General features: G+C 37.4%; 1 protein-coding gene across 3 annotated transcripts in view; it reads left to right on the top strand.

The window, feature by feature from the left end:
• coro2aa (coronin 2Aa) overlaps positions 1–17,791 on the top strand; it is a 44,245-nt gene extending 26,454 nt beyond the window's left edge. For all 3 annotated transcript variants that reach the window (XM_041983950.1, XM_041983949.1, XM_041983951.1), the window contains 11 exons: positions 2,564–2,764; positions 5,507–5,623; positions 5,949–6,098; positions 6,896–7,075; positions 8,833–8,949; positions 10,578–10,682; positions 10,774–10,870; positions 12,110–12,222; positions 12,343–12,433; positions 12,592–12,857; positions 17,100–17,791. In XM_041983950.1, the coding sequence (XP_041839884.1) occupies positions 2,564–2,764; positions 5,507–5,623; positions 5,949–6,098; positions 6,896–7,075; positions 8,833–8,949; positions 10,578–10,682; positions 10,774–10,870; positions 12,110–12,222; positions 12,343–12,433; positions 12,592–12,857; positions 17,100–17,237 (1,575 nt within the window). In that variant the 3' untranslated portion in view covers positions 17,238–17,791. The remainder of the gene's footprint in view (positions 1–2,563; positions 2,765–5,506; positions 5,624–5,948; positions 6,099–6,895; positions 7,076–8,832; positions 8,950–10,577; positions 10,683–10,773; positions 10,871–12,109; positions 12,223–12,342; positions 12,434–12,591; positions 12,858–17,099) is intronic.
• The last annotated feature ends 348 nt before the right edge of the window (positions 17,792–18,139 follow it).

The raw sequence follows: 18,139 nt of genomic DNA, 5'->3' as shown, positions 1-18,139 counted from the left end.
CCTTATTACATAAGTAATGACCCTGCAGCAGGCAGGCAGGCAGAAAGCCAGGCAGAGTAGCAGAGCAGACACGCCGGCTGGCCAGGCTTCATCCCAGTGGACTAGAGCCACTTATCCCTAGTAATGACATATGCATTGACTGGCTCATGGAAATGGGCTAAAAAGAGACTCATGATTTGGGTACTCTTGCTTGGTTTTTTTTTCTATCCGCTACATTAGTTGTTGCATGGTTGACTAAGTGATGGGTCTTATATGAAGAATATCTTGACAACAACATTGTTTTGTACAAATCTTTTTGAAGTCTTTAGAAGTAGTTAAATCAACAGAGGGTCTAATGTTTAATTTATATTCACACACATAGAGAAGGCAGCATATATAGTGGACATTTTTTACAATAACAGTAGTGTGAAAGGGTTACCCCAAAGAAGCCACCAGTTATTCTTTACGCATGAAATAATCCAAGCATTCTGATTACATTTGATTAATATATATGGTCAAGGATAAAACATCTATGCAACACCAGGGTTTAGCATTAAAAAGGCAAAAACATTTAAAGCTCCAGCTTTCTGTGATTTTGTCTAATTACACAAATATTTAAATATCATGATAAAGGAAAACATGTAAAAATGTTTGAAATGTTTAGGACTAAACCCCAAGATTTATGTTAACCCTTTAAGGCCGCACACCTGGAAAAATGGTAAGAAAAGTCAGATTTTTGGAATGTCTTTATTGTAAAACATCTTTCTTTATTTGGCCCTTTAACAAAACTTTTTGTGGGGATATTTATTATTTTTTACCATGTGATATTTACAAATTATATATTATAATATATATTATATATATTATATAAGTGAGGCTGGGTATTAGGGGGCAGAAGACAAGTATCAGATTGTGTTCAACAGGATTTTGAGCAAAGTTTTTAACATAAACTGTAAAATGTCTTAGAAACTGTATGTATCAAATATGTCAAATTGGGATCTTAAGAGTTAAAACAATTTACACCAAGATGCTCTTTCTTTTAACTAAACATTTTTTTTCTTTATAATGACCCAGTGTCTAATTATTTCAGTCATTTCTGAAAATGTAAATGTAAATCTTACATTTAGGATGGCATAAAAACACGGGCATAAGCAAAAGTAAAAGAACTACATTCACTTTGTATCAACATGCCCTTCTTGTTTCCCAAACAGTCATGTGAAAACAAACTGAATTCATATGAATAGATAATTAAAAGATAAAGAGGCACTGAAACGCTACCCTGTGGTACACCACAAATTATTCTGTAGTTGTACCTTGAAAATAACTGCATCCTTAAATGGGACATGCTATGTATGATGGTTTAAAGGATGTCTTTTATTTCCCTAGAATTTGTCTTTCTGCTCTGAAGGATATTACAATGACACAATAGACATTTATGGGTATAACTTTTATTTTAAACTATTGCCACCCGTGACACCTATGGTCCTTTCAGGATTTTGATTAGTATAACAAATGGGAGATGTAGGGATGTGAGACTATTTACAATTTAAGAGGCCCGGTCTCGACACAGTGCTTGTATGTGTGGCATCACAAAGGGTGCAAATTTGAATGGTTCATTAAGAAACACATTTTGTGATGTATGGAAAAATGAAGAAGAAAAAAGAAACGAACACAGAAAACATAAAACATCTTCTGTTAAATGTATTTTATTTACACAGATTTAAAACACTTAAGTTCAGAACAATAACAAAGTGGATTTTATATAGTATATACTCTGGGATTTCATAAACCATGGTAGTTCAAGCTAATTTACACTCTCAGACTCATTAAACGCTCTTCACGTGTAGAGAAGTAAGAGATATCTTTTGTTGTTGCTGTTAACCCTTTTACCTTGTAATGTAAGGCATTTTTATCTTCAGCCTAAATCAATTTATTTATTTTTCAATTCACAAATAGTCAGCTTGGCCAACCTGAGTCTACACACTGTATGGATTCAAATGTGTGCATATGCAGTAGCCAGAAGATGCAGCTCTCAGCAAACGCATAGCTTGATCTGCAATAGAATACAATGTCACCTATTAGGAATTAGATTATAAAAGATCAGAATGATGCAGGTTTTTGGATTTGCAAACATGCTAACAAAAAAAAAGAAATGTGAACATCTCCAATTTTTTATAAGCAGTATACCAATAATAAAAGTTCTGCTGATCATACCAGAACTAGTATAAAAAAAACACATTAGGATATCTGAAATGGAAACAGTGCAAACTGGCTGTGTAGATATAACAAGTGTTAAAGTTGTACAAAAAACAAAAGAACTCAGCTAACAGCAGATAGCTGATATATTTGTCCAACTGACCAATGTGATGTTGCATATCTGTAGCTTATCAGTTCCCAGTGGTTCAGGGTTGTATTTATATGATACAAACTTTGATTTTATTTTGATGAGCAATTTGTTTGTTGTTGTTTAACAGAACTGATCAGCTCTTTCACATCTTCTTCAGGAAGATCTGCTTTGTCACAGTTTAGACCGCATGATGGCTGACTCTCACCTTGACTGACCTCTCTTCTACTCCTCCCTCAGATGTCATGGCGTCCTCAGTATCGCAGCTCCAAGTTCCGCCATGTGTTTGGTAAAACTGCCAACAAGGAGAGCTGCTACGATGGCGTGCCGATCACGCGCAGCGTCCAGGACAACAACTTCTGCTCTGTTAACCCTCGTTTCCTCGCCGTCATCACCGAGTGTGCTGGGGGAGGGGCCTTTTTGGTCCTCTCTCTTCATCATGTGAGTATCTGCATCAAAAACAGGTTTACAGTGAAACTGATACCAGACTGTTAAAGTGGTACCTTCTCTGCTTCATTCAAAATCCTGATAAGGCATACAGGGATATGATGGCATGGTTTTCTGATTCTCTTGCTGGGCAAACCCAGGCTGCAGTCCTCTGACTCATAAGATATTATGAATTATTTAAATTTGTCTGTCCTTGCAGTCAAAGACAGCTGTCGTATTGAATAGAGTAAAGGTTGAACTAGACGCATGTATGACATCAGCATTAGTGATAATCTTGCATCATAGTTGTGATGTGTAAGGTCTGATTACATCGTTTGGTTGTTGTGACAAACGTATTCAGCATTCCTTGATACCTACAATACACTTTTTTCTAGGTGCCGTATTGAATCTGGCAAATGACAACGTAATGACTTGAGGACATTTATTTGCTTTTCACATAGTAACTGTAGGCAAACAGGAGGAAGCAGGAAAAATGAACATGGATATTTTTATCTATGAATGAGTTGATCAAAAAGTTCTCCCTTTTTTGGATTTTTCTTTTTTTTAAATGTTTTTTTTTTTAACAGAGGCATCTCTTTTGTGGTTTCTTTTTGTTCTTGCATGCCAAGCACACCTAGAGGACACAGTTCTGACTATAAATAGCTTTGCAAAAGAACCTCTGAGTATGATAAAACGTCTGACAGCATTATAGCATCTTCTTGTTCCTCATCAACAAGATTCAGATTAATCCCCGACAGACATTATTTATGCAAGTATACTGGTGTTAATAGCAGTGTACCCAAAAATAAACATCCTCACCCAGTTGTTGGGTGAATTTAAAGCTTCACTTCATCAGGCTGAACATCTTTTCCCCACTTTGCTCCACTCTCTGTGTGTCTAAGTTATCACTACAGTCCTGTGATGGTAAGGAGCTGCATATGAGCTTAGGAATGACATAACTCATCTTTGATCCCCCCCCCCCCCCCTCCCACCTCTTGTCCTCCTTTCTGTCTCAAGGAGGTGAAACTTCAGCACTCCCCTCTCCAATGCCTTCACATTCCACCTCTGTGTGTGTGTGTGTGTGTACACTGATATGTTGTAATTCTTTGGAAAGGGTTATTATCATTCATAATTTCTGGAACAAAGGTTTTACTTCCTTTTGCATTTATTAGCTATGGCACATATAATGGTGATATCACTCCCTTGTTCCACCTTAACTGCATAGTAATCTAGCTTGCAGGTGTATATGTCTGCTGCAAGTTTCTGTTGGTGCATAATTAGGAGTCTTGTTGAGGCAGAAAATCTTAAGTGGCTTTTCCCTTGTAATAGGATCATCAAATATGTCATACGCGATTTGGTTTGATGTTAATGTTATGCAGACTTGGACTGCATGCAAACTGGAATACATGCCCTAACCTGCATGCTCTGTTTAGTTAGACACTTTGCATCTCCATCTGGCCATCTGACTTTTATACTGCCTTTGTTAATTTTTTAAGTTTAAGGTATTCATTTTAAATATCACTGTGCTACTATTGTATATGAAGAAAAAGAGGTTGAATAAAGTGTTGCAGCTCAGCATGGAGCTGTGTGAAGTCTGATGAATGTCCTCGAGGGATTATTTGAGTGAGTAATGTTGGCTGGAGCTCACAGATCTAAAAAGTGAAAAACATCTGGGAGTTTGAAGTTAGAAAGGAGCTCATTCTTTCACCTACACTTACCTCATACTCAACCCGTAATGCTGTTTGAACATATCTGCCATTTTGCTTGTGGAAACAGTATATTTGCAGGGAGAGCTAACCAGTCAAAAGTTTTAGAACACCCCAATTTTTCCAGTTATTCATTGCAGTTCAAGTCCTTTAAGTCTGATGAATAGCCTAAAATGGTACAAAGGTAAGTGGACTAAAGAAGATTGGAAAAGGGTATTATGGACTGATAAATCAAAATTTGAAATCTTTGGTTCATCACTCATGATCTTTGTATGCCGTCGAGTAGTCGAATGGGTGGTTCAAACATGGAGGAGGAAGCGTGGTGGTCAGAGGCTGGTTTGCTGAATCCAGGGTCTCTCACTCTGTACATGTCACTCTGTACAGTGACTTGTACAGAGTCAGAGACACCCTGAACCAAAATGGCTACCACAGCATACTGCAGCGCCATGCATACCCTCTGGTATGCGCCTAGTTGGTCAGGGGTTCATCCTACAGCAAGATAATGACCCAAAACATAAGTCCACCTGTGCCAGAACTACCACAGGAAAAAAGAACAAGATAGTAAGCTTGAAAACATGGAAAGGCAAGCACAGTCTCCAGACTTAATCAAAGTGTAGAATACATTTTGGTCTTTAAATTGATTCCAGGATTTCTTGAACAGTTTGTACTATACTTTCATTTAAGAGTGCAATGAGACATCAAACTGCATAATTTTCAATAAATAACTGGAACAATTGGGGTGTTTTAAAACTTTTGACTGGTTGTGTGTGTTTATATATATATATATATATATATATATATAATTCTGTATAGGTCGAGAAAAATGTTTGTGGCTATGAGGGTGTAGATTTATCTGTGTTTTATAAATTGTATATTGTTATGTTTGCTGCATTGCACTAATCTGTTGTATATAACAGATAAGGTATGAGAGTGAATGGTGTTGTTTTCCTTCACAAAAGATCAAACAATGTTAATTTCCAATAGATCAGATTGTTTTTCTTATGTTTCACAGTATTTTATTTATTTATTTTTTGTGTTTTTTGCTTGTCAGACGGGTAAAGTAGATCCTACCCACCCTCGAGTATCGGGCCACAGCGGCAACATCTTAGACATCAAATGGAATCCCTTCAATGACTACTGCATCGCCTCCTGCTCCGAGGACACCACGGTGTGTGCACACACATGTGCAAAGCACAAAATTGTTAAACTGATGTGTAATAATTTTCCAGGGATATGAGCATGTTGCAGCAGGAAGATCATTTTATTGCCTTGCTGTTAAGCCTTCAAAAAGAGCAAAAAGTCATTCCTCACATTCCTCAGCTCCGACCTGGCAGAGCAGCTCAGAACAAATCCTTGCAGACAGAAAGAGAAAGGAAGACTCAACAAGTTTTGCCATCTGTATAGGGCTTTTTCCTAAAATGTGTTTTGAGTCGCTATCATTTATCCTTAGTTTTGTTGCTTTGTAGTGATTTATGTTTTGCATATATCTGCAGGTGAAAGTGTGGGAAATCCCTCCTCATGGTGTTCTGAAAAACATTACAGTGCCGTGGAAGGAGCTGCAGGGTCACAGCCGCAGAGTGGGCCTCATTGAATGGCACCCTACTGCTAACAACATCCTCTTCAGCACAGCCTATGACTACCAGGTAACACAAACAAACACAGCAGATTCACTCACCATCCCTGATACAAGTATAGAAGCTTTTATCTGTAAGTGACTGTAAGACAGCAAGTAATTAACCAAACACATACTCAACCTTTTAGTTTGGGCACTTCTGTATAATAATGCAGTCAAACAGGTAATTGTAGTTTCCTTCCAAGGGTTGCTGCGTTATTGACGTGTGAAAATTAGAAGTAATGCTCACAGCATCACGAGTAGGCAAGTTGTTTTCATGCCATTTAGAGACTAAATGCTAACACACGTTGTGCATATTAATATATTTGTATGCTTTTTGTGTTTCTTATTCCTGGTTCAATATGATGTGAGAAAGCAATTGAGGAATAACATTTACTCTCAAAGCTCCAAGAGTTCCTGCTTTACAGCTGAAAACTAACTGCAACAGCATAAATTCCTTTGAGATAAGAAAAAAATGCACTCTTGTGCCCATTTGTACAACCATCGAGTAGTGCTCCCAAAGATAGCACGCCTCTCAGCCCACCTTTGAGCACAGCTGTTTAAGCCAGCTTGCAAGACTTTTGTCTGGAAGGAATGTTCAGTTCTTTGTACAAAATATATTGTTGTTTTTCTCACACAGAACAACGAAAATTCAGAACAAAGTATGCCATTTTTTAACATTAATGTAAATGCCTAAATTCATCTATTAGCAGATATAAGTTGTAACATTTTCCTTTTTATTTCAGTCCAAGTTTAAAAAAAAAAATGTCCAACTTCTCTCCAGACAGATGGTTTGTTGACTTTGTGTCTGCACCTTTACTCCTTCAGGTGATGATCTGGAACCTCGACTCTCCAGAGCAGGTGATCAAAAACCCTGTGCGGACCATCAGCCACCATACGGACGTGGTCCTCTCCATGTCTTTCAATACAGATGGCAGCCTCCTCGCCACCACCTGCAAGGACAAGAAAGTCCGGTTGATGGAGCCACGCTCAGGAAACCTGTTGCAGGTGGTGTATTGCTATAAATGTGGAGTTGCATCGTCCACGGAAGGACAAAACTTAAACAATGACAGAAAAAGACTTGAGTTCTTTTCATCTGCAAAAACAACTCCCCAGAAATTTCAATGCAGGTCATTGATTTGATATTACTGGAGCACATGCCAGCTAATATTATTATCCTCATAACCGTAAAGACTAAAAATGCTAAATCTGTTATTTTTTGTTCTTCCATTTTTGAAAGAGCAGGAATTTATTTAGTTTTAGACATAGAAAAATAAATCGGCATCAACAGTATCAGCTGAGTGCCCAGCTGTTCCTCTCATCCATTTAAATCATTCCAGTTTGCCCGCTTTTGTTGCCTCTGTTGCAAGCTGCTTTGCTACCCACCTCCACGCCAGCTCCTCCTTTTCAAACTGTGCCTGAGTTAACCAGTGGGATTTGTGTCATTGTGTCACTGTTCTTGCTGGTTGTCATGCTGTTGTGTCTCACACAGTTGCATAATTGAAGTACAAGTCATTAAACTACTGTAAATATAGTGTAATGTCTATAAAGGTAGATGACAATGATAATCTTTTTGGCAAAAGTAATCCCAATCTCATTGTCGCTAAATCACTTTTTTATTACTTAGTAATCAGCCTCTCATTTGCAGTATGTTTTGGTTCCCTTCATAACATTATATTACTGGAAGTAAATTTTAAATAAATGCTCTCTGACTTATTACTCAAGATCAATATCAAGATTTGCCAGCTTGTTTTTTATGCTTAATTAAATTCACAGCAACATAAAGCCCATGGACACTTTCTTTTAAGAAAGAAACTTCTTAAACCATGACCCTTTGCTCTGCTGTTCAGAAACCTGACTGCCAAGCTTAAGTGGGAGTTTTTCACTCCCTTTCCATTTTTCCCAAGCACTAATCCAGCACTACACAGCCAAAAACGCCACCTTTGGCATGGCTGGATCACAGCATACCTCCATAGACCTCTGGGTCACCTGCTAGTGACGCCCTCCCTTAACATTAGTCTGCTGTCAAGAAAAGAAGCTCATGTACACATAGTATTTAAAAAAACTGAAATGCTAAAGCTTTCTTAACCTTTGTTGCGTAAAAATACCTCTTTTTTTTTTTTCTTTTTTCACTAATATGGGACCAGTCACTTCAGACTGTACAGTGTTGGGAAACTGTTGAATTGCAGAGCTGTGAACTGTGATCTAATTATTTTGATGTCACATTTTTTACATCAGGAATGTAAGACCATGACTGGTCACCTGTCAAACTTCACGTAGACTCTTTTGGAGTAATCTTTGCAAATATTTAATTTCTTAGGTTGATAACCATTGTAAAGATTTTAGATTGGTGGTGTGGGTAAACCCTAGAATAAGCTAATGTTAAATATAACAAGATCCTACAATGTTAAAATGCTGTCATACATCCAGTTCCAGTCCTCAAAGGCCACAATCCTGCTGGTTTTAGATCTTTCTCTGCTTCAACATGCCTGATTTGAATTAATTGAAAATTAATAGGCTTGTGCAGCACTTGGCAAGCAGTTGGGGAGATCTATTACATCTGAATCAGGTGTGTCAAAGCAGGAACCATCTAAAACTTGCTGCAAAGTGGCCCTCGAGGACCAGAATTGAACATCCCTGTTAAGGATGGAAGTGCTGGTAACAGCTCATGTTACTCTTATTACTTCCGGTATTATAATGTACATGAATGTTGTCATGCTTGACTTATGCTGACCTTTAATATATATTGTGTTATTTTTTTGCAGGAAGCCAACTGCAAGACCCACAAAGCCAGTAAAGTGTTGATCCTGGGAAACATGAAGATGCTTCTCACATCTGGCACCTCACGTTGGAACCATCGACAGATAGCTCTGTGGGATCAGGTGAGACCTCCTGCAGAGGAACTGACTTAACCATCTAAGAGCAAACCTTTACAGAAGACTTGATTTTTTTTTATTTTTATTGATAGATTGACTAGTCATGACCTTAATTACATGATCTCCCTAGTTTTACATACATCCTAATTACATGACAACTCTAAGAAGCATTTTAAATCACTGCTATGTAGAAGTTTGCTTGCTGTGCTGATTCTACTCACATAAACTCCTTGTTGATATCAGTAAAATCAGCTTAGACCTGGACTTATATTATCCATTTAATGAAAATTAATCTGACTCCAAGAGCCTTTACGGCATACGTTAATGATAATAATCAGGTGATTTATTTTTACTACACTGAATAAAGATAAATAGAGATGAAACAACTGCAGAAGCCTCTGGCAGTAATTCTTACATCTGGCAAACTAAAAATGATCAGTCTGAATCATCAGAGCCACAGAGCTATGCCCTCATAACATAATTAATAGTAACATGAATGGAGCAAGGGTCAGTGCATTACATCACAACTGGAGAGGTCTTGACTCCGCCTTATGTAAAACCCCCGAGGTTTAGAGATTAAAATAACATACACCAACTAAAAATGGCTAAATATAGTAAATATAGAAAACTAACATTTTAAAGAAAGTAAGGAGAGTAAAATGTTTTGGACCAAGTAAAAATTGTGGTAATGTTGCACCACAGCTTATTTGTTTCAAACAACCTCATGTGTGAATCAAATGCAACACCTGTCAGATGTAAACACCGTACTTATAACACGGGTATCACTACTCTCCGCAGTCATGTTATTTAGCTAGTAAGTCTTAACAAGTGGATGTCTGTGAGTTTTCAGTTTCAAAATAGAATGATTCTCAGATTATTTTATTTCAGTGATTGGGCAGTTTTTCTGACTGTGTAACAGCAACAACAAGGCAATTTTGAGTTTTATATAGTAAAATATATGTAGTTTACATGGTCCTAATACATAATTATTCATATTTTTTTATTCATCACCTCATGACCTCCAAGGGTTTTCATGCAGCTTTCTGCAAAATGGAGCATTTGTTTATTTGTATATTGATTTGTTCGTTCATTTTTATATATATATTTTTTACTTTAACTTTTAGGATTTTCACTTTCATTTAGTTTTTTATTTAATTATTTTTTAAACGTTCCTTTCCCCCCCCCCCAAATCTTCTTTCATCCTAATTGCTGATGATCTTTTGGGTTTCCACTGTGTGGAACTGCTGTCTCCAACACAACTCTGCCATCTAGTGGATTAAATGCAGCACATGCAGTTTACCTGAATGATTCACTCAGAGTGGGTTAAAGTAAATCCAGAGTTATTCTCTTGTTCATGTCACCACCCAGACCACACCTGTTACTCAGTAGTTACAGTTGTGTGGCAGGCTGGAGTGCTGTGATGGATGAGAGTGTATCGTGGATGAGGGATTAAGGCAAAGCGCGGATTATGGATTGAGTGCTCACAGTTTTTAATTCAGCTCTGCTTCTTACGTAGCAGTGGATTAAAATGATGCAGTGTTTTGATATCAGGGGGATTTTCTTGTCTGTTGTATATGTCAGTTATGTTGTTTTTAACTAGTTTTGTGTGTGTGTGTGTGTGTGTGTGTGTGTAGGATGATCTATCTGTGCCTTTGTTGGAGGAGAATCTGGACGGTTCTTCAGGGGTCCTCTTCCCTTTCTATGACCCTGATACACACATGCTCTACCTTGCTGGGAAGGTGGGCTGATAAAATAGATTTCATAATGCAAGATTCAAACAGAAAACACACACTGTATTGCTGTTACAAAGACTTGATGTCTGTTTTGTAGGGTGATGGAAACATCAGGTACTATGAGATCAGCTCAGAAAAACCCTACATCCACTATTTAACAGAGTATCGCTCACTCTTACCTCAGAAAGGAATGGGTAAGGAATGCACACACAACCACAAACCTTCAGAAATGTCCTCTGTAATCAGCCTCTGTTATGCTAGATGTTTGGAAGCTCAGTTTGCCTCCTTGTTGTGCTGACTCTCTGGCACCTGTAAGCAAAGCTGTTGTGCAAATAAGTCTGCAGGATTTGAATAACCAAACCAGCTCCTCACTGATGTTGTAGATCATGATCATGAGCCTGCAAACAGGTGTGTACTTATGCTGCAGATTCTAAACTCATATTTATGTTACACAGCTATCCACAGTTACTTGGGTACAAATTAACCTCCATGCTTTCATATCTCAAGTTGTACTCCTAACTAATTATTCTTTTAAAGCAGTTTTATACCATTAAATTCTCAATCCTGAAATGGGGCTTGTCTACATGTAAAGGTAGCTTTTTGGGCTCATTAAGTTGTACTCAAATGTGTAGTTGTGCTAAACAACTTGGCTCAGAGACATGTCTTAAGAGGGCATTTCTGCAAGGCTGAAAGAGGTGTAACAATACAGTAAACATTTACTCTACATCACATTGTTATGAGCTGGCTCATGGGCCACAACAAAGGAAATACCGGCAAAGAGTTTAGATCATAAAGCCTGTTTCATGCATAATGTTTATACGTAGTCACTCCTTTGCTGCCAAAATGCTTTGATCGTAAAGGGTTATTTAATGACTTTTTTTTTCTCAGCACGTATGATTATTAGAGATAGTCAAACACAACATATTGTTTTAAACTGATTACAAGTACAAATAATCCAAAAATAATCCTTCTGTGTTGTTACATTACAGTGTCCTCCTTAAACACACTGTACTGACCTTTTTAAAGAGCTTTTAAAGATTTCAAAGGTTTCTTTTTGCATATAGCGTTAATAGTTTTACAGGCATTTTTTACCTAGCCATGTCATAAACTGAGGGCATTCAGAATACTTCTTATTTACATGATCCATCTTTTCATCAAGTTTCACAAACTTCAGCATGGTTTCTTTTTACATTCGCTTACTGACAAACATCTATGATCACATACCTTCATCCTGGCTCCAGCCTCAGAAAGATGACAGCACAGCTCAGTCTCTTGTTGTGCAGCAACTCTGTTTTTAGCTCTGAGCAATATTAAATGAAAATAATCTGTACTGTAGCATCACAGGTGTGATATAACACAGCAGCACAGTGAGGAATGCGTCTCCTGTGAGGCAGAATAATACTGTTTGTGTGTGTGTGTGTATCATCCTACAGGTGTGATGCCAAAGAGAGGTCTGGATGTGAGTTCATGTGAGGTTTTCAGATTCTACAAACTAGTGACAATCAAGAGCTTGATCGAACCTCTTTCTATGATTGTACCCCGCAGGGTGAGAGCACATAAGATTAAACAAACCATAAACACAGCTGTGTAAAAAGATAAAATGATTCTCCCTTTGGATTTATTTGAATTAGCCATCTGTGTCTGAATGTGCTGCAAATGTTTCCAGTCGGAGTCATACCAAGAAGACATCTATCCAATGACGGCAGGTAACATGCCAGCTTTAAGTGCAGAGGAGTGGCTCAGCGGCAACAACAAAGGTCAGAAATAATGTGTGTGAGATACTGTATGATTTGATGAGGGTAGTTTCATTTCTTTTCTAAAGAGCAATTCATTAAGTTCTGTGCTATGGATGATGAGTAAATATACAAACCAAGAAATCCATGTTTATCTTTACCTTTTGGGCTCTGTCTTCTAGGTCCAATGCTGATGTCCCTAAAGCCGGGAAGTCAAGTAGCCGACTCTCATTCAGACATGAAGGGTCTGGGTAACTTTGCAGACACTCGCAGGTCTCAAAGCAGGCCAGGCATGTTACAGCTCGCTTACATTCAGGACCAACTGGAAGCCAAAGTATCCAAAGATGCCAAAGAGGAGAGTGGGCATGCAGGGGATGAAAGGACTCGGACATCTGTGAGCAACGGGGAGGATCTTGCACTTTGTTCACCTCCCAGGACAGAGAATGAGGTGCTGATTTATCCAGTTTTTGTGATCTCTTTGTAGAGTCATTTTGCTTTATAATATTTCACACACAAAGGTTTAAGTTATTAATGATTAGATTAATCTTTGATTAAGCCAGTAACTTATTAACATATTTCTGTGTTGCTGATGGGCAAATTCTCAAGTATAAACTGAGAATGAGGTGGTTTCTTGTTCACATCACTTGACACAAACCATAAAAATAAAAAAGTAAAGTCGACTAAATTTTATTTTTATGGCCAATCAGTTCTTGTTCTGGGAATTTTGTGCTTTATTGTCGTATCCTTGATTTATAATCAACTGCTTGTTTGTTTAATGTCGTCAAGGACATGACTGTCTGCCCCAGATAAATAACAGTTCAAAGATCACTGGAAACCCAATATTACCAGGACCTTGCTGCACATCTGTTAGAAAAGAAATACTTTTTGTGCTTTTAATTTTGCTCAGAGATGTTCACTGTTTTGCAAGTCCAAGTCAAATCTGAAGTCACTTTTAGTTGTAATGACTAATCTGACCTGCAATGCTTGACATCTGGTCTGCTTAGGAGACTCCATTATAGTTTCCAAGGAACTTAAAATCCATACATACCCGTTATCTACCAGCATTTAGCAACCACACTGATTTTTAGCTTAAACTGGCAAATGTTCTGTCCCTCTCCTCTGGACAATTTCTTTGCTTTACTGAATTTAAAAAATCTTTAAGTGAACATGGAAATTTATTTACATTAATAATGCTCTTAACATGACTTATCACATGACTTAACATGACTTATGACTTATTAACTGTTTTTAATGTGTACAAAAATCCATTGGGACCCACAGAGAAATTTAAAATACTAATACTGCAATTCATAGCATTTTTTTCCTGAATGTAGAGAGGAGGGCCAATATGCTGCACTTTAGTGCAGGATCACCACCTGTCTTGCAGGTTTAGACGTTTCCCTGCTGCGACACACCCGATTCAAATGAACTTGTAGTTCTACACAGGTCTCTTAATGACCCATTAATAATTTGACTCAGGTGTCCTACAACAGGTCAACATGTAAAATCCAAAGGACAGTGACTCAAGAGGTTCACAGTTTGTGATCCCTGCACTAGAAAAATTCTTTTTTCTTAAGGGCTTGAAATAACTGAGTACAGAAAATATTCATTTTGAACTTTTCAAAATTTAATACAAAAATTACAATATTTTCAATAATTTAGTTCCATTATTTGGAGGTCCAAAAATATTCCCTATATTAATAAATCAGCAACAGCTGTACTTTTCTAATAAACAGCCCAAGTAAAACCACATTGTTTACAGTGGGTATGATCCCACTTTGGTCCCAATTTAACAACATAGCAAAGTCAGCAGTTTATGGAAAACTGTGTTCTGTAAGTGTCTTATTATTCTTCTGAACGCATTCAGTGGAGCCAATATGACAGAGTTAACATTATTTTAGTACAAAGGTAGTAACACGACAGCTTTTACACAGCTGTGCCTCTAAACTTGTTGCTAATATAGATGCTAACATTAGCTTTCATATTACAGTGACTAACCTCTCTGGGTGAGTTTTAGGGTGGGTAATATGGTGGATCCACTTCTTGGATTTTTATACCACAGACTTTGCAGTTTGCTGCTTTTATATTTGTCCCTTTTATTAAGTTTTAAATGCCCAAAAGTTATAACAGTGTTGCAGCAACAGATGTGTTCACATCTGTCAGTGTTTGTGTGACGTTAGGTCACTGTTAGTCTTGGGAAATGACAGCACAGAGACAGCAGGCAGGAGATCGGACAGAGAAGATCATGAAAGAAGAAAGAAAAAAGATTGTTCACGAGTCTCATATCGCAAGCAACTCAAGTCCGAGTCTCGGAACGAGTCCTAATGACTGCTTTTTGTGGTTTTCAAAAACTAACACAAAGAAATTTATGGTCATTAATGTAATTATATTCCACCTAATATTTATAAATGTTCCTTAGCAAGTTGTACTTGAGGGGCTAGATTTGGAAAGTCAGTCTCAAAGCTGAATTTCAGCCTGATACAGATGTCTCTTTCATTCACGCTATCAACTTGAATGTGGCAGTTTTACTTGCAGCAGCATGCTGACATCTCCGGTGCCAAACAGTTTTATCTTCACTTATTCCTAGTCTAACCTTGTCTGACCAAAACCAGAATATAAACATGCTTGTAAACATGTTTGTCTGACCAAAATCATAGAAAATTCATGCTCTTAAATTAGAGTAACACCCCAAGATAAGGCAGTTTGAAGTTAAACAAGCTCCAGTCTTCCAAATTTTGCATATTTATACATCATTTTGTAAAAACAGTAAAACATAATAATGCATAATGCAGATAAAGTCCAATTCACTTTTTTTTAAAAACTTTTGTCACATGACCAAATTAATCATACATTAAAAAGCAGCCCATTAAGACAACATATCAGCATGTATTTCTAGAGCATTTCCAGACTCTTGCTTTGCTCTGACAAAATCCAGATTTTCTAAAATTGCAATTTCATCTGACAAAACCACCTTTTAATTAACCTGAAGACACCATCAGTGGAGTAAATTTGTCTACGTAAACATGTATGATGATCCTGCACAGAGATAATTACCAATGGTAGAAGGTCTTAAATATTTTTTTTAGCAGAGTCCACAGCATCCTGGTGTTGGGTGTACTTCTGTGAATAACTCTATTACCCATTAGGACTTTGCATCTTCACTGGTCTCACGATTCAGTTCGATTACGATTATCCTGTCAACGATGCCTCATGATGTATTACTATGTGTTGCGTCCTTCATTTTTTTTTATCACTGCACATTGCTTCTTTCTTCATCAAATAATACAAACAGTCAAATAATTATGAACTCCCTGTTTAACATTACTATACAGTGACATTCTGGTATCAAAAATGCTTAAGCAACCCTCTAGTGGTGAGGTTTCTTCCAGTAAAGCAGTGTGTTTTATCCCTTCAGTCTTTCTGTAGTCAGTTCAGACAGAATATGGAAGCTAAGAAGATGTTTTTCATGTTCTCCTTTTATGGCCAGAAAACATTTGCCTGTAAATATTTAATTTGTAATCGAACACAGATAACATTGTTGAGGTAAACTATATATATATATATATATATGACCAAAGTACATTCAGGATCTTCTGGTTCGTTATGAACCAACCAGATCCCTCAGGTCATCAAGATCAAGCCTACTTTCTGTTCCCAGAGTCAGAACTAATTTATGCTCCTCACATGTGGAGCAAACTCCCAGAAAACTGCAGGTCTGCTGACACTCTCAGCAGTTTTAAATCAAAGTTAAAAACTTTTCTGTATGAGGTCCTTGCCGCATAATGCCGAATCGTCTACGTCCGCATCACGATACATTGTAGAATTGATTAAATTCAACACCCATATTACCCATACATGCACATATAATGTGTGAATGACTATTAAACGGCCAGCTTGAGCTTTAACTGTAGCTTGATTTAACTACATGTAACTGCATCTAGTGAGCAGTTTTTATACCCTGTTTTGGTTCCTTTTTGTTATGTCATACACCCCCAAACAAGTTCCACCACTCATAAGATAAGGGCAGATTTCATGAGGCCTCAGAGATAAAAACCTAAGGCAAGAAAAAAAGAAAGAAAATCCACATACACTCATCTTCTTCTTGGGGAGCTTAATAGTTTTATGATATTAAGCTCTATAAAACATTTGTGTCTGATACACATGGACTCCTTTAGTTTTTAACTCCCTTTTGACCTTTCCATGTAAGATTTTATGTAGTAAAAAGACAAGAAAATGCATTTATGAATTATGATAGTGTTGATGCTATTAAAACTGTAAGACAAACCTCAAAAGGACTTTAATATCCATGATCTGTTATTGGCCACTTCCACATAGAAAGCTTTAATTCAGTGCAATTTGAGATTTTTTATTCTTAATCACTGCCTGTTACAAACACAACACAATCTTATCTCCCTTTTTGTTCAGCAGGTTTATAACAACACTGTAAAGAGGGTTAAAACTCTTTTTTTAACCCACAAAGCCTTGTAAAGATCAAATGCTGTTACTTCCACCTTGAACAACCACATTGTGTTTCATGTTAATACATTATTAATGAACATTTGTGTTCACTCAGTGCTTTAGTCATCTGTGTCATGGTGGCCGTGCACCCATAGTAAGGTTTTAAGTGTCTGCCTTATGGGCATAAGGGCCTTGATTTATCTCACTGTGCTGTTTATGTGTTCACCCACAGCTACGTATGAAGTTCCACAAGCAGCAGGAGGAGATCCGACGGCTGAGGGAGCTCCTAAGCCAGAGGGATGTTCGCATCAAACAACTAGAGCTGGAGATAAAAAACGTCAAGAACTCCCAGTCACAGAGCTCCCTTTAAGACTAAATCACAGAACACATGCAATACTGCACAAACCCCGTTTCCAAAGCCACCTCATTCTTTGTAAGGTCCCGGCTCACCTGTTTTCCTCTTCGGAGCCCTGCATGCTTGCTGCTCAGGGGTGATTGTGTGTTTTCAGTCTTTCAACTCTACTCACGGTGCACATATTCTTTGTTCATGTACATACACTTTTAAATCAGCACCTTTTTACCTTTTCCTGTTTCTTTTTTACGCTTTACAGCTATGCAAGTTTATTGTAATTTTTTTCTTTGTTATTCTCTTTGTAGCTGACAGATAAAGGATGTTTGCTGCTGCCTTGACTGAATGATTTGGCCGTTTGTGTTTTTTGAGAGTCATTGCAGGGTGAAAGTTAGACATCCTGTGTGATTGTGGGATATTTCTGAGATTATTTTCTATTTGTTTTTTTGTTTTTTTTTTGCTCTGCAATGATTGAACTACTGTAAACTGAGATGGCTGTGGTGCATATTTCATGCATGCTTGTATGTGTGCTTGAATGTAAGTGAGCCAAATGAATGATAAAAGTCCTGATCCCAGCTGTCTTTTGCCATTCCATTAAGTTGCATTTTTCTATGCTCATATGTTTTGAGTGACTGGAAATTGATTAATTTAACAACAGTTATCATGTAAGCCAGTTCTGTAATTGAAGCCATGTACAAGCTATAAACATATTTTTTATATTTATTTTAAAACAGAAAAAAGACAGTTTAGTTGAGAGCTTGAATATAAAGTTGTTGCTCTGGCAAATATAGCTCACGCAAAACATTTTTTTTCTTTTAATTTTTTTGATGTGGAGTCACTGTGAAGAGCCAGAGTACCTCACAACTTTTAGATTAGCTTGTTTTCCTCTCTCTTTTCACAATGTATATTCCATAATTGTTGTA

Source organism: Melanotaenia boesemani, chromosome 4, assembly GCF_017639745.1.
Source record: "Melanotaenia boesemani isolate fMelBoe1 chromosome 4, fMelBoe1.pri, whole genome shotgun sequence".
In the NCBI taxonomy this organism is placed as follows: domain Eukaryota; kingdom Metazoa; phylum Chordata; class Actinopteri; order Atheriniformes; family Melanotaeniidae; genus Melanotaenia; species Melanotaenia boesemani.
This window is presented reverse-complemented; position numbering and strand designations above follow the sequence as displayed.